This window comes from Callithrix jacchus, chromosome 6, assembly GCF_049354715.1.
Source record: "Callithrix jacchus isolate 240 chromosome 6, calJac240_pri, whole genome shotgun sequence".
NCBI lineage: Eukaryota > Metazoa > Chordata > Mammalia > Primates > Cebidae > Callithrix > Callithrix jacchus.
Window position 1 is genome coordinate 27,339,697 of NC_133507.1, and position 24,726 is coordinate 27,364,422.

The 24,726-nt window shown below is 50.6% G+C and overlaps 1 protein-coding gene across 3 annotated transcripts in view; it reads right to left on the reverse strand.

Annotated features, from left to right (window-relative positions):
- Nucleotides 1-4,318: 4,318 nt before the first annotated feature.
- The window catches only part of FAH (fumarylacetoacetate hydrolase), a 35,721-nt gene continuing 15,313 nt past the window's right edge, over nt 4,319-24,726 (reverse strand). Inside the window, exons 6-14 of one of the 3 annotated variants that reach the window (XM_002749202.5) lie at nt 24,170-24,267; nt 24,013-24,065; nt 21,037-21,136; nt 20,117-20,247; nt 18,190-18,265; nt 15,779-15,825; nt 13,371-13,472; nt 12,430-12,547; nt 4,319-4,547 (exon numbers count right to left, since the gene is read on the reverse strand). In XM_002749202.5, the coding sequence (XP_002749248.2) occupies nt 4,468-4,547; nt 12,430-12,547; nt 13,371-13,472; nt 15,779-15,825; nt 18,190-18,265; nt 20,117-20,247; nt 21,037-21,136; nt 24,013-24,065; nt 24,170-24,267 (805 nt within the window). In that variant the 3' untranslated portion in view covers nt 4,319-4,467. Of the gene's footprint in view, nt 4,548-10,038; nt 11,425-12,429; nt 12,548-13,370; nt 13,473-15,778; nt 15,826-18,189; nt 18,266-20,116; nt 20,248-21,036; nt 21,137-24,012; nt 24,066-24,169; nt 24,268-24,726 lie in introns of those variants that run through there. The other 2 variants (XM_078326928.1, XM_078326927.1) reach the window with 2 other exon arrangements.

A 24,726-nucleotide genomic window follows, 5' to 3' on the forward strand; every position in this document is an offset into this window, starting at 1 on the left:
ATGGACCACGCTACTCCGCTTTCTCTCCGAGAAAGAACTTGTTGCTCCGGCTTTTGGGTGTGCTGTTAGCAAACAGTCTGAAAAGAAGAAGGACCTCAGCTTGATTTAGTTTTCAAGAGCAAGATTTTAAAAAACAAAAACAGGCTGGCAAGCAAGTATCCAGTCTTGCTCCATCTCCCATGAGTCTCTTTCTGCCTCTCTGCAGGAGGAGGGAGAGCAAAATACTCCGAAAGCCCTGGAAATCCTGCCGAAAGGACAGAAAAAGAGGGGATACACAGAAAACAAATTCGTACTGCAGGATACAACCCTGCCACATTTATTTTTCTGGGGTTGTTAAAAGGACTATGCTTCCAAACTAAAGAAAAGGAAAAAATATAAAAATAGAACCACTTTTGAGATCCATTTTGGTGTCAGGAATCTCAAAGATGATATTAATTATGATACTTCACACCCCAAAGTTGCCAGGCATGGTGGCCTGTAATCCCAGGACTTTGGGAGGCCAAGGAGGGAAGATCACGGGAGCACAGGAGTTCAAGACCAGCGTGGGCAACATTGTGAGATCCCGTCTCTAGAAAAAAATCAAAAAATCACCTGGGCACGGTGGTGTGCACCTATCATCCCAGCTACTTGGGAGGCTGAGGTGGGAAGATCACCTGAGCCTGAGATGTCGTCTGCAGTGGGCAGAGATAGTGCCATTCCATGCCAGCCTGGTGACAGAGTGAGGCGCTTTCTCAAAAATAAAAAACAAAACAAAAAAACAGAAACAATCCCGGAAGTCCCCTTGTCCCCAAAAACATTGCCGTGGTTCAAGTCTACATTCACCCCCAGGAGAGCTCTCAATGTTGTGTGTCAAAGGTATTTATTTCTTGTGCCCTGTGTACAGCGTGTGTGAGAGGCCTCGGGACAGAGAAGTCCCACAGTGGCAGCAAGAAGGCTGCTCTTCCTCCACTCCCCTCAGCAACAGGGACAGGGGCTCCCAGAACCTGGAATCTAGTGCCTGCCCTGGCCCAGCGCACTGGCGTGCCCCCAAGCCTAGCTCCCCTGCCACCCTGCAATAAAACCTGTGGTGGGCCCCATCCTGCCAGAAACGCCTTTGGGCTGGCTCCTCCTGGTCAGATAAAGTTTCAGGTGAAGTCTCTTCTCAGTTCCACAGTCATCCATTTATATTCTGAATGCGCCACTAGTCAAAAACAGGAAGGATAAATGGAGTATGAATGAATAAGGAAGACACAGTGACAACTATGGCCAACCTGCCTCAAGACGCTCATCATCCCATCTGCAAGCTCCATTCATCTGGTCAACATGCCTCTAGTGCTTAAAATACCACTGTCAAAAAGGAAATTTGGCCTTGAAAGTCATTTTTATCTATTTCACGTTATTACGTACGGATAGGTTTCAATAAATTAGATCTCCAAAACTAAAGACCATTAAAGTCACTTGTCATGTGACGCTGGCAGTGAGCATTTCCGGAGCTGGAGACAGTAAAACAGAGGCGCTTGTCGCTGAAGATTAAAGTAATTGCCACGTAAAGCCCAGGCTGGACCCGGCACTAACACCCGTTAGTTTGGTTTCTTAAGTGAATCTGGTGCCCGGAACGCTTCTGGCTCTTTCTGCTTGTGTGTGGTTCAGACTCGGGGACAGTCCAGTGGGTTCTCCTAACATCACCAAGCCCTTTAAGTGCATTAAATGCCCAATAAGGGGACAGGCTTGTGATCTCAACAGACGACATCGGCATTCTCTGGTGCCAGTAGGGACGAGTGGATTAATAACGATTTTAAGTGACCTTTGCCCATGACCCAGAGACCTCCAGTAAAGCCCTACCGTGTGGAGCATGAGAGCCTTTTATCCATGTGCAGGGGACGGCTTTGAGAAAAACATGAGTCACTCCTGCGGGTTGATGCCAAGAGAGAAAGTTTTAGGAACAATCTCAGAAAAGGCTAAAACAGCCTAGAGAGCAGGGGTTTTAGCTGAGTCAACAGAAGCCCCAGGAATTCACAAATATCCTGAGCAAGGTTTCGGTCTTCCAAATTCAAAGAAGTGTTTGTATCACTCTTATCTGGAGAGTAGCGTCTGGGAGATCCTGCTGACATCTGCCCCATACAGCATTTCCACTGAAATCAGCAAAGCCCTGGAGAACACGGCCCTGGAGTAGAGCTCTAGGAAGTAAAATCCACTGGGAGCAGTTCTGTCTCAGACCGTGATGCTTCCCAGCCTGTGCATACCAGAGACTAATTGTCCCCACCCCATACCCATTCTCCTCTTCTTTTAGAGCCATCAAACTAATTTTCACAGGGCAAGCAATGTGTTTAGATGAAAGACTGTATTTCCAGCCTTTCTTGTAAGGTGATATGGCCTTGTGACCAAATTCTCACCAATGAAATGTAAGAAATATATGGTATGGGACTACCAGGAAAGCTGCTTAAAGTGACCTAACTCAGGAAGAAGGAGGGCTCTTCTGCCCTTCCATCCTCCCAGTCCTCACCTCTTTGTTGTCTCTTTCTGTTGTCCTGGAACTTAGGTATACTGGTTGGAGCTCCAGCAGCCATTTTGTCCCATGAGGTAACCCTGAGACTGAAAACCACATGCTGAGGATGGCAGAGGAGAGGTATCTTTAATGACACTGCGGAGCAGCCATGCTAACTTCAGCCCTCCTGATCCCAGATTGCTTTTTTTTTTTTTTTTTTTTTGAGACAAAGTCTCACTCTGTCACCCAGGCTGGAGTGGCACGATCTTGGCTCACTGCAACCTCTGCCTCCCAGGTTCAGGCAATTCTCCTGCCTCAGCTTCCTGAGTAGCTGGGATTACAGGCGTGTGCCACCACGCCCAGCTAATTTTTATATTTTTAGTAGAGACGAGGTTTCACCATGTTTGTCAGGCTGGTCTTAAACTCCTGATCTCGTGATCCACCCGCCTTGGCCTCCCAAAGGGCTGGGATTATAGGCGTGAGCCACCACACCCAGCCCAGATTGCTTTCATGTAAAAGAGAAATACCAGCCTCCTTGATATTCTTTAGAAATGATAAGCATATTCCATCCTCCCAGCTTTGCACTGGCTGATTCCTGTGCCTGGAGGACTCGGCCCCCAGATATCCATCTGGCCTGCTTCCCTCACTCCTTCAACTCTCTAACAGAAAAATACTATGGGATTAAGGCCTTCTCTGACCACAATTGCAATAGCATTCAAATCCCCAAACAGTCCATAAAACATATCACCATCCGTCATGTCTTTTCCTTATTTGTTTATTGCCTGTCTCTTTCCACTAGAATGTAAGCATCACGTGGGCTATTCTGTTGATTGTTGTCCCTCTTCTCCTTAGAATTGTGCTGAACGCAGGAAGGTGCCCAAACAAGATTTGTTGAGTGAATGAATGAATGAATGAATGGTATGATCTGATGGATGGCCTCTGCATCCTCATCTATGCTCCCAGCCCCTGGTATAAGGCTCATCAGGTCCAGGAAAGGTCACTAGGCAACCTCCCCTGCTGTAGTCACCCAGGAACCAGGGTAGGACCAGGGCTGCCTGTGTGCAACTGATTGGGGCAGAAGAGATGGGGCACTCTCCTGACTCTCGTGGGCTTGTAAGAGGTGAAAAACGTGGTCCTTTTCTGCCATCATCACAGTTCAAGTGCACCTGTGACTCGGAGGCTCTTCCCAAAGCTTACAGTGTAGAGACACAGCCACAGGACCCAGGAACCAGGCCTGCAGCCCATATGAGCTCATCAGTTAGCCCCAAGAAATACCGGACATGGAGGCTGCCGTGATAGGCAATTTTATGTATTAATTTGCCTAGAAATATTATTTGCTGAAATATTATTCTACACGTCACTGGGAAAGTATTTTTTAGTGAAATTAACAATCAGCGGGGTAAAGCAGATGACCTGCCACAGTGTGGCTGGGCCTCATCTAATAAGTCTAAGGCCTTCAAGGAAACAATGACTGACTTCCTGGAGGAAGAGGGAATTTTGACAGCTGACTGCTTCAGACTCAAACTGCAGCTCTCCCTTGGGTCTCCAGCCAGCAACCCACCTGGCAGGTTTTGGACTTGCCACCCTTCAGAATCCCATGAGCCAGTTTGCTAAAAATCAACCCATCAATGAATCTCTTTCTCCTTGGCCTATTTCTCTGGAGAACCCTGATGACTACAGGTCCCACTCTCTTTCCATATTCTGTGGGATAACTGGAGGCCTGAAATGTCTAATAAGAAACCCCACAAAGACCCTAGACCTCACTAATAAGAGTGAGAAAACATATGAATGAATGTCTGGCAGGGAAGCTGTACACACCTTGACCCACTGGATCAAATCACGATCGTAAGCAGATACATCTGCACCTGCGGCTGTGCAGGCCTCTGAGCACAATGGCTTTATTTGTCACTGAATGAAGGTGCAGGCCTAAGCCCGAGGGAGGACCCCAGTCACAGGGCTGGGAGGGGTGCTTGAGCCCTGTTTCCAGAAGAGCAGAGAAAATCTCATGCTGGCAAGAGAGCAGGCAGCACTTTTCCGGCACACTGACCAAAGCCGATGCGGTAACCGTCCCCCTGGCAGTATCCTGGAACAGAGGAGGACAAGGGTCAGTCACAAAGTTGCTGGGCTTACCAGAACCAAGACCTAGGCAGTGGTAGTGTCCGTCAGCACACAGCTGGCCCAAGACAGGAAGGTGCCACCAGAATCACACATACATATCCTAAACCCAAGAATAACCCTCCACAGAAGCTGGGCAGAGTCTCAGGCAGGAGCACTTGGACTAGACCCTGGGCCTACCCCACAGCCAGGGATCCTCAGAGGCACTGCAAGGCCCAGCAGCTGTCCTGTGGCTGACACGGTTTGGCTGTGTCCCCCACCAAGCCTCATTTTGAATCACAGCTCCCATAATTCCCATGTGTTGTGGGAGGACATGGTGGGAGATAATTGAATCATGGACAGTTTCCCCCATGCTGGGCTTGTGATAGTGAATAAGTCTCATGAGAGCTGATGTTTTTATAAGGGGTTTCCACTTTCACTTGGCTCTCATTGTCTCTTGCCTGCCACCATGTAAGATATGCCTTTCGCATGCCACCATGATAGTGAGGCCTCCCAGCCATGTGGAATGTGAGTCCATTAAACCTCTTTTTCTTTATAAATTACCCAGCCTTGGGTATGTCTTTATCAGCAGTGTGAAAACAGACTAATACAGTGGTCAACTCTTCCCACATGGGTCTGGGTTCAAATCCTAGCTCTGCTCATTAGCCTGAAGCCAGGATACCTGAGTTCAAAGCCTGGCTCCTCCATGTATTGGCTCTGTGACCAAGGGTCCCTTCAGACCTCAGTTTCTTCATCTGTGCAATGGATCTAATGATAGTGCCCCTCCACAGTACTGCTGCAAGGATGGTGGATGCAAGTGCACAGGAAACGCTGAGAACAGTGTCCAGCCCATAATACCCTGTAAGTGTCAGCCATTGTAATCATTATGAGCTGGGTGGCAGGGGACAAGCTGTTTGACTTCAGAACTCAGCTCCCTCATCTCTACAAACAAGAAAAAAAAAATGCTTATCTCTCAAGGTTGTAAGGATTAGACTAAATATTTGGGTGAAATTCCCAGCACATCTCAGAAACATCAGTTTCATTCATTTAATTACATTTTAACAAGGCTGATAGAAAAACAGAGAAAAGCCTGTCTCTTCCCTTGAGAGGGGTCCACTTAGAGGGAGTGGCAGGTCTAGATGAGAGATACAGAGAAATGCCTACAAAATGCTGCATGAGAAGCAGGGAGGGAAAGGGGGCAGTAAGGGGGACATCTGAGCTGGGCCTTGATGGGTAGCTACAAGTTCATTAGGGAAGACACAGGAAAATGGCATTCCAGACAGAGGGAAGAGCATGTGCAAAGGCTCAGAGGTTCAGCCATGAGATACATTTGTCACATCCAAGGACAGTGAGGCTATCCTTTGGGGTTCCCTAAAAAGTCAGGTTACCAAGGGCTCTGAGAAGCCATGCTAAGAAGTTTGAACGTCATTCTAAAGGCAATGAGGTAACACAGAGGAGTTTTCAGCAACTGTCACTTATCAGAATCAAATCAATACAGAGGCCCTCTGACACCTGGATTGAATTGCTTCTCAAGGGCCCCAAGCCACGTTAAAGCCAGAAGAGGCAGTGCCAGGGCACCACTGAGATGACACCAGGCCCAGGATGGAGGCAAACACTACTCCTGAGAATGCTCATGACCTTGAGTTACAGAAAAACAGCATTGCACCCCCTCACCTGCTGGGCAAGCCCCAAACCTGGAGGTGTGCCTCCTGCTACCCAATGTCAACAGAAGCAATGAAGCATGACAAGATCCCAGAAGCCAAGAGAAAGAAATCTGAGCACAATGCGGAGAAGCCTCATGGCCATCTGGACCCAGAGACCAAGGGTGGATCTATGCAATGGGGTCAGCGACATCTTCCACAAGCCATCCCGGCCCAAAAGAGTACAGCTTCCCCGAGGTGTCCTCATGGCCGCCCCTGCTCAGCAGCACTCACCCAGCCTGTCTCCTCTGAACGGGCCTCCCAGCTCAGGCCATCTGACCACTCTTCTTCTCTGGAAAGGCAGCAGCTTGAACACCACAGTGGCATCCCCAGAAGTTTTGGTCCTGCGGCCCCTCCCCCTCCCCGGTACCAGCACAGTTGAGCCAGCCTCCCTGGCTGGATGCACCCTGAGACCCACACGCTGACAACACGCAGGGACGCCCTTTGTCGAGAGCGACACCCCCGCCTATCCCGTTGCTCAGTTTTATTATTTTCCTGTCAGTCACTTTTCCATCTCAATGCTCAGAAATATCCACACCACTGGGGGGAAGAAAAGCCTATTAAAGTAAACTGGCTCCCAGCAGAAACTTATTAAACATCCATCAAAACAACTAACTCAGAACTGAGGCATTTTTAAAGAGCCTTCTCCTGACCATGGCCCTGAAGGAGAAGAGTCACCACTTCTACACCCTGGGACCCCCCCTGCCAGCCTTGCCCAGGGATTCCATACCAGGCAAGGAAAACAATAACTCTGGGTAGAGAAACAGGAATAAACAGAGACACAGGAAGCCCAGGGGGACGACATACCTCTGAGAGATGCAGGGAAAGAAACGGAAGACTTTGGCTCAGATATTGTTTCCCAATAATATCAGATACCAAGATAGAAGCCACGACCAACCACAGCTATCAACACTTCGAAGATCTGAAGGAGAGTGAGAAACACACGTGTCCAGCAGTGCAGAGCCGCCAGTGCAAGCACCTGAGAGAACACATTCTTGCAAGTTGCAAACTGAACACCAGATGGGGCTTGTGAGCAAGACTAGGAGATGGATGAGTTACATCAAGACAGAGATTTTGTTGATGTTCGTTGGTTTACTTCCCCTGTTCCCTTGCTGAACATTTTGTAGTTTTTTGGACTCTCTCAGAAATCAGAATTTCATTGCACCATTTAAAGAGGCGAGAGGACACAAGAGTTCAGAGCACAGCTCCTGGAGCCCAGCTGCCTGGGTTCAAACCCTGGCTCCACCCTTTATCACCTGTGGGATCCTGGGTAAGTATGCATCTTTCTGGGCCTCAGTTTCCACATCTGAAAAATAGAGACAATAAGAGTAGCTGCCTTGTTTGGAATAGAAAATGTATTTCAGGTGGCCGGGCACGGTGGCTCACGCCTGTAATCCCAGCACTTTGGGAGGCTGAGGTGGGCAGATCACCTGAGGTCAGGAGTTCGAGAACAGCCTGGCCAACATGGTGAAACCCATCTCTACAAAAAAATACAAAAATTAGCTGGGTGTGGTGGTGCTTGCCTATAATCCCAGCTACTTGGGAGGCTGAGGCAGGAGAATCACCTGAACTCAGAAGGTGGAGGTTGCAGTGAGCCAAGATCGCGCCACTGCACTCCAGCCTGGGTGACAGCATGAGACTCTGTCTCAAAAAAAAAAGAGAGAAAATGTACTGCAGGTATCTGGTCTGCAGCAAGTGCTGCAGTGTTGGCGATGTCAGCACTTCTGAATATTCTATCGCATTTCCAGTGGTTAGAAATTGATATGAGGAATGAACATCCGTGATGAGAAAGCAGGGAAATGAGAGGCAGCCATAAAGGCACCTGAGCAGTTACAGAGAAGAAGGAAAGCCAGTAAGGGCCAAGGAAACCACGTGTGGCTTTCATGCAAGAAAGCAGCTCAGCAGGACCACGTGCCCAGAGAGGTCATGGAAGGTGGGGGCAGAGACACCCGCTGACGCCGGAAACCTTTGCACAAGGTGATACAGCTGACACACCGCCTCCACCTACCCGCTCCTCTGCTTGCCCCTCCTTTCCCCCCGTAAACACAGCCCAAATTTCAGCAATGAGCACTCACTTGAATTCTTCAGTGATCCCCCTCTGTATGAAATTCTCCTTTTTCTTCGTATGAATACATAATGTATGCCTCTCCTCTTAGCAAATTATAATTCTTCTTTCTTGGTTCCAGGGGATTTCACCCATCTGTTCCCATTTCCCTCTCCACTTGCCAACATGTGCTTCCTCAGATCCAAGGAACTGCCTTTTCCTGAATTCTCCGCTGGCCTCCAAAAATCCTTCAGAGCAAGGCATTGTGGACACAAACAAACATAGAAACAACTCTCAGGGCAACTTGGCTCCTTTCTCCCGCCTTCTCTGGCTCAAATGTCAAGAACACATGTGCATTCCTACTGCTTAACACCAGTCTCCTTCCTCCGAGGCCCTGGACAGCTGCCTGGTCTAGCACGGCTTAGTCAGGGGCCCTTAGCACAGACAACAGAGAGCTAACGCCATCATCTTCTCTTCTGCCATTCCATCTCTTTCCTTCCATTCCCCAAATCAAAACTTCAGAAAATGCTTTCACTCAATCCACAGAACCATGACGAAAGTCTGCAGTAGGTCTGGCAAGCAATGCAGAAAGACGAGAAATGAATCCGGGGACTCAGAGGACCTCAGTTGCAACCTGGCTTCCCCAGCTGTGGGACTGTTGTCAAGCAACTTGCCTTCTATCAGCCTAAGTTTTCTACTCTGCAAAATCAGGGCAATGACATTACTGTGAGTAAAAAATGAAATAAGGGGCCAAGCGTGGCAGCTCATGCCGATAATCCCAGCACTTTGGAAGGCCGAGGCGGGTGGATCAAGAGATCGAGGCCATCCTGGTCAAGATGGTGAAACCCCGTCTCTACTAAAAATACAAAAATTAGCTGGGCATGGTGGCGCGTGCCTGTAATCCCAGCTACTCAGGAAGCTGAGGCAGGAGAATTGCCTGAACCCAGGAGGCAGAGGTTGCGGTGAGCCGAGATGGTGCCGTTGCACTCCAGCCTGGGTAACAAGAACGAAACTCCATCTCAGAAAAAAAAAAAAAAAGAAATAAGGAAGGTGGATGTGCCTACAATATGGTTGGCTCCTAGCAGAGATTCAGTAAATATTGTCAAATTCAAATTAGAGAGGTATAATTAGGCTGCAGAAATGGGAGCAAAATGGGTTTTTTGCCTAATAATGGGTATCATCTGCTGTTTTGAGCTCTTCCTGCCTCTTCTCTACCAAATCCACTTGATTCAATGAACTAACCAACAGCCATTCTGAGCATGTACCACGTGGCTGCTTCTTGGACTGAACTTTGCTCTCCAAGAGTTCTGCAGTGGACAAATGTATGGTTCCCAAAGACATCAGGGCCTAAATCCCTAGGACTTGTAAACATTGCCTTATATAGTAAATATTTTGGAGATGTAATTAAGTTAGAATGTTAAAATGAGGAGACTTCTAGGTGGGTCGCAAATACTGTCACGTGTGTTATAAGAAAGAGGCAAAGGAGATGACGCAGATGTGACCATGGGGGCAGAGATCAGTGTGATGTGACCACAAGCCATAGAGGCTTCCACCAGAAGCTGGAAGGGGCAAGGAACAGACCCTCCCCAGAGTCTCCAGGAGCGCAGCACTGCCAACACGTGGAGTTCGAACTTACACCTTACGGAGCTGTAAGAGAATACATTTCAGTTGTTTTAAGCCACAAAGTTTGCAGTAATATGTTACTGCAGCCACAGAAAACTAACACAAGCTTTTAGTTAAGCATGGAAACTGACACGTTTTAATCACAATTAATCAGAATTCTGTGTTTTCCATGAATTGCTAGCAGAGAGGACATAGAGATTGATTCTACCTGAGCAAGCAGAGAAGGCAACATTTGGGCTGAGCCAGCGTATATCCAAAGGTTTGCACGCAATGAGAAGAGCAACGCCCTTATCACAGAGGGTTACATTTGAGAACAGGACTAAGCGGGTAGAGCAGATTCAAAGAGGAGGATATTGACTTGATGAAACAGGATCCATGAGAAGACCTTGAGCAGAAGAGTAATGGGAAAAGCAAACACGAAGCCTCATTTTTCAGGCACCATGAGCAGGATGGATTGCAGAGGCCAGCTGCAAAAGCTCTTCCAGAATTCCAGGCCTGGAAGGGTGGTGGTGTGGAGTAGGTCCGCGGCACAGAGATGGCAGGGCATTTTCCAACGATGCCCAATAGACGGTGCTGATGAAATGGGTGCAAGCTTCCAGCCCACAGATTGGCAGCCATACCAAGACAGTCAAGGAAGGAGGGGCAAGGGTGACAATTAGGCATCCCGAGGGAAATGTGTGGTCAGCAGGTGGAGAGCAGGACATGGAGTGTGAGTGCAGAAGCCAGGCACCACCTCATCCTGGGGGGCTGTTCCATGGGCCACCAGCTGCCGCTGATTCCTGCCCTTCATGTAGAGATCCCATTAAGAAGGGACCAGGCCGGGTGCGGTGGCTCACCCCTGTAATCTCAACACTTTCAGATGCCAAGGCGGGCAGATCACAAGGTCAAGAGATCGAGACCACCCTGGCCAATAAGTTGAAACCTCATCTCTACTAAAAATACAAAAATTAGCTGGGTGTGGTGGCACGTGACTGTAGTCTCAGCTACTTGGGAGGCTGAGGCAGGAGAATCACTTGAACCCAGGAGGCGGAGGTTGCAGTGAGCCAAGATCCCCCCCATTGCACTCCAGCCTAGGCAACAGAGTGAGACTCTGTCTAAAAAAAAAAAAAGAAGAAGAAGGGGTTAAGAGGCAAATCCTTCTAAAAACTGGGTTCTGAAAAAAACAGCAATGGAAATAAAGATGACTATGAAAAGACCATCACTATTTTTAAGCACTCACAAGGTAACAAGTGCTCTGATAGGTGCTTTAGACAGTATCAAAGGTGTTAAACATGGAGGTTCTGAAGACAAACTGCCTGGAGGGGAAACAGACGTCCTTCATTATTGCCTACAAGATCTTGGGCAAGTCATTTAACCCCACGATGCCTTCACTTTCTCATCTGAAACAGTGCAGTCATGATGACACTGGAACGTAAACCCAGAAGAGCAGAGACTTCATTTGTCTTTTCATCACCAGAACTCCAGGGTGGGACTCCGTGTAGGTGCTCAATAAATGTCTACTAAGGGAACAAATGAGTTCATTTCATCTTTACAATAATGCTGTGAGGTTAAGGATTGTATTCCCTCCATTTTAAAGATGAGGAAGGCCAGGTGTGGTGGCTCACACCTATAGTCCCAGCACTTTGGGAGGCCGAGGCGGACAGATCACAAGGTCAGGAGTTCGAGACTAGCCTGGCCAAATGGTGAAACCCCGTCTCTACTAAAAACACAAAAATTCACCGGATATACTAGGAAACTATTACAAGCTTATAGTTAAGCATGGAAGCTGACATATACACAATTCGCAGGCCTGTAATTGCAGCCACTTGGGAGGCTGAGGCAGGAGAATTGCTTGAACCTGGGAGGCAGAGGTTGCAGTGAGCCAAGATTGTGCCACTGCAGTCCAGACTGTGAGACAGAGCAAGACTTCATCTTGAAAAAGAAAATTAAAGATGAGGAAAGCGGAGTCTCGGAAAGGTTAAACAACTTAATGAAGGTCACGCAGCTGGTGGAGGACCTGGGAGTTCAACTTGATTCTTTCCCAACCATTATGGCACCCTTCCCCTCTATTAGGAAAATGTGGTAGGCAGAATGCCCCCCCGCCCCCCATCCCCAGAAGACTTAAAAGGCACCCTCACCTCCTTTGAATGGGCTGCTGAGAAGCCTCAGTCACTAACTCAGCTGAATCTTCCTTGACCCTAGTCATAGGCCACTGAGTTTCTGCACAGGGGGTTTACTGCAAAGTCTACACCCTGAGAAACCTGTCAGTATTTTATAGCTTTGCTCAGAGAGCAGGGAGACCAAGCAGAATGTCTACAGTCTTTCTGGCCTGGGGAGACTCACGCTTGAAGTCCCGGGTCGCCACAGCTGTGGGGAAGGACAGAACAAGCAGACAGAGACTCTGGGAGGCAGAGTGAGGATGCATTAGGACAGATGGCTTTGTGGCCAGGCGGGAGCGCCCCGCAGCTAGAACAGTGCATGGCAGGCGTGGAGGAAGACGAGCCGTGGGGTTTGGCAGCCCTCACCTGTTATGATGACTTCATCCCCGTCCAGCAGAAACTTCCTGGCCTGTCCGTTCCCCAGCTCTATGGGCTTTGTTCCCCTCCACGACAGTTCCAACATGGAGCCGAAGCTTTCTGGCTCCTTCATCACAGAAAAGGGAAGAAGGGGTAGCATTAATTTATGCCTTGGCTGTGGCACGGACACTGCTCAGCAAGACCTGAGAGTCCCGAGCAGCGGCAGGGGGACCGCATGCCCCTCAGAGACCCTGCCTCAGCCTTGGTGGGTCACTGCAGAGGTGCCCTCGAGACTTGGAACTCTGCCCATTCTTCCTGCGGGGACAGCCGTTCTTCCTTCACTAGAGACATCGCTTGTTTAGGAATCAGTGAATCCCCGATCAGAGTGCCCAGTACCTCCCACAGCGCCCACCCCACCCCGCTCTGGAGGCTGCAGTTTGCCCAGACCCCATGATTCTTAATACCCTCCTGTCAGGAAGCCACAGCTTTGGGAACAACAGGGCTCAGCCAAGCCCCCTGGGGGGTGACGGACACATGCACCAACCCCAGTCATCATCTCTGAAGGTTCTGCGACTCCCGCAGGCTTACAAGGGAATGGGTGGGTGGGAAGGGGCACAGACGCATGGCCACCTCACCCTGGGAGGGTACAGTGTGAGATGGTGACAACCAAGACACAATGGCCATCTCCTGACTCCTCCCCATGTGTCACTGCAATGCTTCCCTACGGAGGCACAGGCCCAGGCTTCCGCTCTCACACGTCTCTTTAGGTTTGAATTTGGATGAGAAGCCCCTCCTACACCCAGAGAGGAAGGCTATGAGGAAGACAGAGTTGTGAGCTACGCCCACCTCAGGCCTGAAATCCCTTCCGAGGGTGAGCTGAGGGCCCTCGGGGCTGTGTGGGGAGTAGGCATGCTCTGCATGGGCAGCCCTCAGTGAGGCTGGGTACTCACCGGCCCGCTGATGGTCCCAGAAGCCAGAAGGTCCCCCGGCTGCAGGTTGCAGCCATTGACAGAATGGTGAGTGAGCTGCTGCAGCATCGTCCAGTACATGTACTGCAGGTGAAGGATACAAAGTGAAATGAGCAGCTGCAGGCTTAGCCTCCCATACCGGGGACAGCTCAGCCCCACGTCCTGGAGCAGCTCAGCCTCGCATCCAGGAGGCAGCTCAGCCTCGCATCTGGGGGGCCCGGAGCAGCTCAGCCTTGCGTTCCGGGCACAGCCCGCTCTGCTCACGACAGCCTTCCTTGGCCTTTCCCTGGCCCCCAGCTCCCCCAGCCAGGTCTCTTCAGTCCCTGAGAGCAAGGACATACTGTCCTCCTGGAGAGCTGCCCAGAGGCCTCCCCCAAGCTCTGCCATCTCCCTCACCAGCTCCGACCTCAGCTCTTCTGCTACCTCAAGCCTGCTCGACCACCTTCTCCCCTCAGGGCTGACCTCGCTGCTCAGTCCCTCAGCCCACAACATGCCCATGTATACAACACTTCTTCCGCCCTGGGAACGCCCTCCAGTCCTGTGTTGGGAAGGTCTAAGTCTTCACCACAGCAGAGGCTTCTCATGAGCAAAGGCCTCACTCCCATTCCCCCATTCCAGGCCTTGGAATGGACATTGAGCAATGGAGCTGAATGATTCAAACATGGTATCAGGGCAGGCAGAAGAACGAGGGAAAACTACGGAGGTCAGGCTGTGGGCAGAGGGGACCAAGGCACCACGTGCCCATAGAGATGCTCAGAGGCAAAGCATGCCCATGCCTGCCCCAGGCCACAGCTTCTCACATTCACGTTCCTACAGCCACAACATCCCGGTATAGGAAACCCGAGAGATGGATTCTTGCCCACAAGTCCCCGTAAGGAGACCCCTTTATTTCTTCTTACTAGCCTAAGGAGCCCAGAATAATATTACATTAGAAGGGAAACTAGGGGAACTGGGAATACAGTGATTCGGAGGATATTCAAAAGGTCAGGAAACAAATGAGTAATGAACAGATGACCAACATGCCCAGCTCATTAGTCATGAGGGAAATGCAACCCGAAGTCACTATCCCCAGCATGGTTTGAAGGAAAAGGCAAACACCCCCAGAGCTGACGAGGATGTGGAGCAGGCAAAATGCTTACACACTGCTAGTGGGAGTATAAACTGGTATAACCACTTCAGAAAACTGTTTGCAAGTGCTACTAGGCTGATTCCACGTGTACTCTATGACCAGCTAGTGTACTGCTGGACGTACACTCAACAGAAATGTGCATATATGTGCACCAAAAGGTATGTATTAAAATGTTCATGGCAACTCTATTATAATAGCCAAAAAAATGGAGACAGCCAAATGTCCATCAACTGTGGAACTGACGTGACTTAAAAAATAAGTCAGTTGTGAAACGTTTATACAGCGCAACACTGTAAGGCACTGAGAAAAATGAGTTATCACTGCAAAGAGCAACAGGGTCAAATCTCACAAATATAACACTAACACGAGCCAGCTAGAAAAGAATACATGCTACTGTAGGACTCCATTTCTACAAAACTGAAAAATAGAAAAAACTTAATGTATGGAAATAGAGGTCAGGAGAGGAGTGACCTTTGCTAGAGAAGTGAAGAAGTGACCTGGAGGGGCCCAGGGGGCCACTGAGGTGCTGAAAATTTCCCATTTCTGAGCTGGGTGCTGGCTGGACAGGCATGTTCATTTTAGGAAAATCCCTCAAGCTGTACATGTAAAATATGTACTTTTTTAATGTTTGTTTTTTGAAATAGGGTCTGGCTTGGTCATGCAGGCTGGAGTTCAGTGGCGTGATCACAGCTCACTGCAGCCTCAACCTCCTGGGCTCAAGCATCCTCCAGCCTCAGCCTCCCAAGTAGCTCGGATCACAGGTGCATGCTACCATGCCCAGCTGATATTTTTATTTTTTTGCAGAGACAAGGTCTCATTATGGTGCCCAGGCTGGTCTCAAACTCCTAGGCTTAAGTGATCCTCCCACCTGGGCCTCCCAAAGTGCTGGGATTACAGTAATGTTTGCATTTTTATCAATGTGTATTGTGCTTCAGTTAAAAGTTCACTTAAAAAATAAGTCACTCTCATCAATACAGCCCCTGGCAGGACAGGATAAACCAGACACTAGACCTTTACAGGAATACCTATTGTCCCCCAAGAATATCACTGGCTGCATTTATGCAGGTCACAGAGTTCTATCTTGAGAGAACTCTGTGACCTCGTGGCCACTCCTGAAAGAGACAGGCCGTGGAAGCTCCAGGCCCACAGGCTGAACCACCATCATATCCCAAAAGGAATGCTCTCCTCCTGTTCCTGCCAGGAAGAAAAGTCTCTCTTCCCCTCAATTCTAAGAAGCAATCTGATCAGTGTCAAAACTCACCTTAAAATTGGACTTGCATATGGTAGCCGCCTGGCTCATTCCTTCTCCTGTTGGAAAGAGAAGCAATATCAATAAAGACTTAATTCCATTCATCAGAGAGGAAAATAAAGAAAGAATTGTTCTGTGGCTGAAGCTTCCCATTGTCCAATGTGATTTCACTTAGGGTCTGTGAAACAATCAGCTCCTAGGACATCAGAGCCAGGATGTCCAGGGTTGCCCAATACATGCACACGAGGCCTCACCGCTTCCTCCCACGCCCACAGCAGGCAGCATTAACTGATCACAGCACACGTTTGCTCTGGGTCCAGATGTAGCCTCAGAATCCTTCTTAACACAATGATCCCAGCACCCACAGATCCACTGGAGAGAGTGTGCCATTTGAAGGCTACTTGGGATCTTTGATTGAGGATAAACTCCTGTCCCCTCAGGAGCCCTCTGGATAGCTGGGTCATCTGTACCCCCCCGCAAGCTCCTCCAGAGATGGGCAGCATGCCACTTCACAATGTACTAAACAATATTTACTAAATACCTACTACAAGCACACAAGGTCCTAGGCTGTCACTGTTCCACTTCTGAACAGCACTAAGAAGTAGAAAGCTCCTTACTTCCTCAAAACCTGGTTTCCTCCCTTGCTCCTAACTTCCCCTCTGAGGTGGCACAGAACAGGTGTGCTCTTCAGCCATGCAAGGTCTGGGTCCCCCAAGCCTGCTCCTCCCTAGACCCTTTTGCCCATATCCCAACTCAGGACATCAGAACTGCCCATGTGGGACTATATGTCCAGACACTGCACTTTCTGCTAATCTCGTCCCTTCTCCACCAGTGCCCTCCCTGGGTGGGTTCACCTCTAGGCAGCCAGAAAGAAAGATCTAGAATGAAACCAGACAGAAAGTACACTCCAAGCACGCACTATGGGTGGCAGGAGGCCAGCCTAGAACTCGTGACACTGGGATGAGTCCCAGCCCCGCCATCAGCAAGGTAGGTGGCTCGGGGTGAATCCTTTTCCTCTCTGAGCCTCAGTTTCCCAACCTGGGACATGAAATAAAGGCCCAACACAGCTTCCCAGAGGGCCCTGGGCAGCCAGAAGGCTCTTCCTGGTAGCCCTCTCTCTGTGGAGCGTCCTGCTCCCACGGCAACAGCTCCATGCTCTGCCAGGGTACTGAGCCTCCTGCCAGAAACTGCCTCATGAAGGGCTAAGACCCTGGAACTGGCAATGAGACAGACTCAGCAGAGCCTGGGGTGTGCAGACAGAAGAAAGGAATGGAGCTGAAAAGGAGGCAGAGTGTGGCTAGGAGGTCTGTGTGTGGCCACCAGGCAGACCCTCCCTACCTGAGGGGCCCCCATGGGGACTGGAAAGTGACACCTGGCTCTTCCTAGGTGCAGACCCTGCCCTACACCTTTACATGAATTGACATGTTTGGCCCTCACAACGCACCATGAGGTCAAGGCCATTACGATCCCATTTCACAGATGACAAACGAGGACATGGACAGGCTGGGCAACTTGCCCAAAGTCCCACAGCTGAGCAGCAGTCACGGCCTGCAGAGCCAGTCTCTTTACCACCAACACCCTGCAGGGCTGTTCATGGAGCCGGGCTGTACAGCCACAGGGAGAGGTGGGCTTTGTCTATCTCAGGGCTGGCCCAGCGTGGGGATCGGGGGCCGGTCTGCAAGGCTCTTGGGGATGGCCCAGGATAGGAATCTGAGGCCTTGGTGCTCCGGCTCTGTGTGGCCCCAGGGGCTCAGCTAAGCCTCCTGCGAGCAGACCCACAAGGACAGACTTTCAAACAGGCACTCAATGAAATTGACCCTCACAGGAATGAGGGTCAGTGGGGGTATGTGAGCAGGGACCAGGCATACCCACAAGGACAGGCTTTCAAACAGGCACTCAATGAAATTGACCCTCACAGGAATGAGGGTCAGTGGGGGTATGTGAGCAGGGGCCAGGCATACCCACAAGGACAGGCTTTCAAACGGGCACTCAATGAAATTGACCCTCACAGGAATGAGGGTCAGTGGGGGTATGTGAGCAGGGGCCAGGCATACCCACAAGGACAGGCTTTCAAACAGGCACTCAATGAAATTGACCCTCACAGGAATGAGGGTCAGTGGGGGTATGTGAGCAGGGGCCCCTGGGGAGGCTGGAGAGGGGTCTGACATGGAAGACGGAGGTCTTGCACTCCTGCTTTCAGCCCTATCATTGAGCGCTGAGTGAGAGGCCAACGCCCTGCAGGCCCAGTGAGGCTCCCAGTGAACACAGGGGCATCCCCTCCCTTCCTCTTTCCTTTAGAAGAGCCATGCAGTCTCCAGGGCATGTGCCCCCACCTGTGCCAAAGCTAAGGAGCCTTCAGGTCAAGGCACACGGGCACACATGCCCTCAAAGCTCCTGGTCACATCAATCATCCCATGACATACCTTTCAGGGCAACGGAGAGGTTGATGTCAAATGTGTAGGGCCGGTCATGGCAGAGATACGGCAGGGGCCTGGGGTCCTGGGAGGGCAAAGCACAGCACAGAGGTCACTGGCAGGTGGGCTGAGCTCACCTGGGCTGGGGCCTAGACCAGCCAAGTCCCCAGCAGCACCTGCTCCCCCAGGCAGAGGGTCTGAGATAGCAGGAGCATTCCCTCTCCAGGGACCCAGCACTACGTCCCTCAGTGGCAGTGGGGGGGATCACACTGTGGGGCTCCAGGAAAAGCAGCCATGGAAGGGGCATTACCAGGTCAAAGGTCACAGGAGCCAAACCAGAGATGTCCCTAAAAGACACTCGAAGGGAGATTAAGGGAAGATGGGTGGCAGATGGACCCAGATGGGGAACAAAGTGTGGCCTGTGAGGAAAGGCAGGGGCTTGAAAGGGCACTGCAGAGCCCCTGGAAGGCAGAGGGGTCACAGCAGAGGCGGACAGCCCCAGCTGGTGCTGGAGCCAGCTGGGGGGCAGCTTGGACGGCCGGGCCAGAACATCTGCCCATTGGCCAAAAGCAGTGTTTTCCGAAGCATAGTACGTGAGTCACAGTGGGACATGAGATCATTTTTGGTGATTTTAATAGTTATGAAATGGTGCAGCTAGTGACACCAGTAGGAATACAAAGCTCCCTTCTTAATATATTACTAAGTGTTAAACTGGGAGCCACTCTGAAGAAAAACATTAAGTAAATAATCGTTCAGAAGGGGTAGCAGTAGTGATGGTTGAACATAAATGGTGTTCGGGAAGAGCAGGCACAGAGGAAGGGGGAGCCCAGTCATCACCAGCCAGGGCACAGCCCTGTGACCACAGACCCCGAAGAGGGCAGATGACTACAGGACAAGCAGAGAGAGGCTGTGGCCTTGCAGCCCTAGGGAGACTAGACAAGGCCACTGCCGGCTACAGAGAAAGTCAAGTCCTGGGGACTGAAAATGGCCGGCGGTGGGCAGGGATGCTGAAGTGAGGAGAGAGCAAGGGGCGAGTGTGAAAGCCCCACAGGACGCCGCTGGAACTGGCTTGCAGGGAAAGACCTCAGGTTGTTTGTAGCACGGCAAATATGAGATGACCCCAGAGGCCAAGGAGCACGGGAGAGCAGCGTGAGTGTGGGAGCTGCCCCAGGTGGTGGGAGAGGCTCCCAGCACGTGTGTGCGGAACTGCTCAAGGGAGGACGTGCAAATAGCTGGGAGCTCGGCCTGGATCCCCACAGAGAGGTCAGAATTGGAGAGGGGCATCGTGGGGACTCAGAGACACTGGAGGATGAGGACAGGTCACATGCCAGAAGCCAAGGGGTGAGGGAATGTCAACAAGAGTGAGGGGCCACAGGAAGTCCACGCTGAAGCGGACACAAGGTCATGGCACTGGCTATCGGGTCCCAGGTGACTCTGGCCAGGTATTACCAGAGATGGAGTGGGGCAGACTGCAGCAGGCTGAGAAGGGAGGATTGAGACCTGGTCAAGTGGTGCTGGGAACCAGAGGCTGCTGGGACGCCCTCGTTGCGGGGCTCCAAACTGCATTCTAAGAGTTGGGCTCCAGGAGGCGCCATTTGCATAGAACACGATTTGATGGCGCCCTGGGAGGTTGCACAATGTTGGTTCCTGCAAGGACTCTTTCTCCACCCGCTGGCCAGTTCCCCTGGTGTTAGAAGATTCTCGAGTTTACAAAATTCTGTGTTTCCTCCAAGAACTGTGCCACAGTCGGGGAAATCATAAAGGAGAAAGATGCCATGGCTGCCTGGAACTCCCTGGCACTCTGCTATGGGCATGCTGTGGGTACAGAGCTTCCCTCCCGATGCAAGTCTGCATGCCTGGCATGTCCACTCAGTGGGCACCCAGCCTCAGAGGCAGCAGGCCTGGATTTGGGGGCTTCCTCAGAAAGTGTGCTTACCTGCTCTGGGTTAGGCACAGCAAAGGGCATGAGAGCATCCATGGGCACCACCCATGGAGAGATGGTGGTCCCAAAACTCTTCCCGAGGAATGGCCCAAGAGGGACATACTCCCACTTCTGAATGTCTCGTGCTACAGAAGAAGGGCAGACGCGGGACTTACAAAGGCTGATCAGGGTCTCTCCCAAGACGCCCTCCTGCCCTTGACCAAGAAGCAAAAAGCACCCAGCACAGCCCTCTCCACAAAGCTCAGCCCAGCCAGGCTGCCCCAGGACCAAGGGGCAAGACCATTCAATACCAAGGACAGAGGTCCTTTGAGGACAGTGTGCCAGGTTACAGCAAAGAGAAGGATGACCAAATGGTGATCCTTTGCCACACAAGGGAGGAAGATGGCACCATAAGTCCCAGGAAGTGGCGGGAAAGCTCATCCTCAAACTATGAGAGAGACAATTCCTGGAGCTTACGGTGCCATCTTCTCCCCATGTGTGGCAAAGGGCTGAGAGCTCCAGCTGAGACGTTGGACTGTTTTGCTTCAAATCTTAGTTCAACAACTAATTGAAATCTCTCTGTGCCTCAGTTTCTCATCTGTAAAATCGGAATGATAATATGGCACATACCGTGTAGGACCAGTGGGAGGACAGATGTAGGGTGTTAAGCACAGGGCCTGACACGTAAGTGCTCAGTAGTTATTAGTTACGGTGTCAGCCATGTCCCTCTCTACTCATGAGGACACTGGAACTCGGAGGGGTGAATGGCCTGAGTTCTTCAAGCTGGAAGCCTGCCTGATACCCAAACCCAGGCTGTCAGTCACTGCATCACCTGCCACGTTGGACCAGCGCCAGATCTTCAGCTGCTATGAAATTGTCCCAAGTCCCCAGCCTCCTCCCGCTCATCTCCACAGGAGCAGAGGGCCAGTAATTACCACTCCAGTCATTCATCAGGACCATTCCAAAAATGTGCTCATGGGCCTTGGAAATGGGGATCGGCTCTCCCAATCTGTTTCCAGGGCCTACAAAAAAAGCCTGACATGGGGGAGAGTTCATCAGAATCTGGAGCTGATCAGCCATCCAGGTCACTTGCCACCTAGAGATCAAAGGTCAAGGTATTTCCACACTCCAGCCACGGACCAGGATGGCCACAGGGGCCTGGAATGAATCCACTGTGTTTCTAAGTCAGAGGTCAGGTGGCCACCTCAGGAAAGCAGCGTGCAGTGGTGTACCCTGCTCCCACCCCCGGCCCTCCCCCCAGGACCCTGAGCTCCACAGCAGCCTCCCCTCCCTTCAGTGTGTCCCAGGCCACTCTGCTCTTTCCTCTTCATCCCTTACAGGCTTTGCCTTTTAAGACCTGACAGCTGTGTGGGGCTTTTATAAAAAGTGAAACAATCAGGGTTTGTATTCGTGTCATGAAAAATCAGGCCAGGTACTGTGGCTCAAGTCTGTAATCTCAGCACTTTGGGAGGCTGACGTGGGAGGATCACTTGAGCCTAGGAGTTCGAGACCAGCCTGGGCAACACAGTGAGACCCCACCTCTACAAAAAAATAAACATAATTAGCCAGGCAGGTGTCTGCAGTCTCAGCTACTTGGGAGGCATACGTGGGAGGACGGCTTGCCAGGGAGGTCACGGCTGCACTCCACCACTGCACTCCAGCCTAGGTGACAGAGCGAGACCCTGTCTCAAAAAATATAAAATAATAAAAAATACAAATTTTAAAAATGAAAAATGAAAAACCAAAAGACTGCCTCCTTAATGCAGCAAATAGTGTCAGACAGAGCACAGCCCACAGCCTCTCACCCTGATCCATCGCCCCATGGCCTCTCAGGAAAAACAGCACCAACACGATGCCCATGAACGAAAAGAGTAGCCATTTGAAATAAGAAACTGGGAAAATCTTCAAAAACACAGAAATGACATTTGCAAAACTTAGTCACCATTTTATTTATTCTGTGACAGTATTTAAACATTGTAAAATTTACATCAAGATTAAAAAAAAAAAAAGTACCTAAAGGTGCTATCTTACAGAGAATCCCACGACCTTCAGACCTTCAGTCTGGGTGACCTGGGCTCTCCGCCCCAACCATTTCTCCACACGCTGACTCTCTCTCCCCCTCTCAACAGGGACCAGCAGAGGTGAAGCATCTGCCTGCAGAGTCCTTAGTTCTCTCAGAAAGAAGACCATGGCCCCAAACCAGGGCTCATATGCCCCACGCTGGTGACTCTCAGCTGGGAGTCCTCCAGAATCTCACGTGGCACCCTGGCTAAGGCGGGAGGAGGCAGAGGGCCGGCAAGGAGTGCCCTGCTACCCACGGGCTATTTGGCAGTGTCCACTCATTTCCCTCCTCTGGACTAAATCCAGAGAAATCGCAGGGAAGTCCAGGAGAGACAGGGAGCTTCAGAGAAGCAGACGGGCCTTCCAGCCTGCCTCCACTAACTGGGGCTTCCCACTGCCTCAGCCTGCCTTGGTGGCCCCATGGCAGCTTCCTCTACACCATCAGTGACGTAGCACTCAGAGCTCCCTGAGGTGACACCTAATGCTGCAGGTGCTGACTATGGGAAAGCCCTCCAACAGCCTGTCTGCATTTCCCACAAGGAGCCTGACTCCACCCTTGAGCATCCAACTATCCAGCAGATGCTGAAGACACTGCCGGCTCCCTCCTCCAGGTCAGCTCCTTCTGCCCATCACTTTCCTGGTCCCCTCACCTTAGGGCTGCCCAGATCTCAGTGTCCCCTCTGAAAAACAGCCCTGGAGCATGAGGGATCCTCGGGTGATGGGAACGACTGTACCCATCTCGACATCCAGGCTGTGATAGAGCACCATGATTAAAAAGGCTGTTACCACTGGGGGAGGCTGTGTGAAGGGTACTGGGATCTCTGTATCATTTCTCACAACTGCATGTGAGTCTACAATGACCTAAAAATAAAACGTTTGGCCGGGCATGGTGGTTCATGCCTGTAATCTCAGCACTTTGGGAGGCCAAGGCAGGCGGATCACAAGGTCAAGTGATCAAAGCCAGCCTGGCCAACACGATGACACCGCATCTCTACCAAGAATACGAAAATTAGCTGGGTGTGGTGGTGCACGCCTGTAGTCCCAGCTACTTGGGAGGCTGAAGCAGGAGAATTGTTTGAACCTGCAAGGTGGAGGTTGCAGTGAACCGAGACCATGTCACTGAACCCCAGCCTGGTGATAGAGAGAGCCTCTGTCTCAAAAAATAAATAAATAAAAAGTTTAATTTAAAAAAGTGTGCAGCCCTAAAGTGACCACAGTTCTGAGGTTGTGTGGGCCCAGCAATGGGGCTGATACAGTCAATTCATAAACATCGAGCTCACAGGCAGCAGCACTGTAACTCACCTGAACAAAGCTCATTAACACGCGTATTTTCTTCATAAGGCGCATCACATTCTTTCCATGGTAGGGACACTGGGCGGCACTTAGCACTGCACTTGGGGCCATTATAAACAAACAGCAACACCGCCAGAAAAGCACAGATATGCAAAAAACATGGCACCGAATAGACCACAGAGGGCACGTGTTTACAGCGTGGGCTCAGACAAGAAGGCTGAGTAACAACTTGTCCAGCCTCAGCTGGGCATTAGGTGCTCATCAGGTGGCTGAAATTTTTCACCACTCTGCGCATGTCCACACGTGCCCACAAAAGCTCTGTGAAATTAATCTTGGACTTATAAATAAATGTTAGCAAGTAGGTAATTCTCAAATACAGAATCTGCAAGTCATGAGGACTGACCATCCTCGTGATGGCCAGGTGGGGACACAGAGCGGTTGCCGATGTGGCTGAGAAGGAGAGGACTGGGCGGCTCATGGCGCAGGCAGCCATCCCAGAGGGCTCTCCCGCCAGGTGTCTATGGATCCCACGGGAATAAAACACTAAGCTCACTTACCATTTCCAGCTCCATGTCCAAGAGCTTGCAGGCACCATATACAGGAGGCTTCGCTGGAATGGCACCAGAAAAGAGGCTGCTGTGAGCAGGCCACAGAACTCACTGCGTGGGAACAGGGAGGGGGACCCCAGCAGGGCCTGGACATTGGGTCACTTACAGTCATCAGGTTGCATCTGTCCCATGGGCCTTCGGATAGGAGTACCAGACACCACGACAGAGGAGGCACGGCCATGGTAGCCCACTGGTAAGTGCAGCCTGAGAAAGGAAGGCAAGAGAATGCAAGGCATCAGAGGTGTTACATGTTGTCAATTAACTTTAAAATTTCAAAAATTAGAAAAAAAGAGTCGCCATATACACATGGCTCGAAAATTAAAAGGTGCTTACAAGTTTTCATCCATGAATGAACAGATAAACAAACAGTGGCACGTACATACAGTGGAATATTATTTAGCCTCAAAAAAGAAGGAAATTTTTGTTATGTGTGTTTTTCCCACAATTTTTACAAAATCAAAAGGTACTTCGGGATAAAGTAAGATTGTCTCCTATCCTCACCCCTAGCACCAATATGACACTGATAGAAATACTCAAAAAACAGCTAATAATAACAGTTAACCACGTACGCAGAACCTAGCTCAAGCCAGGAACCACACGAGGTGCTTTTCATGCTGTTTCCCATTTTGTGTATTCTTCACAAGAGCCCTGCCCGGCTGGCGT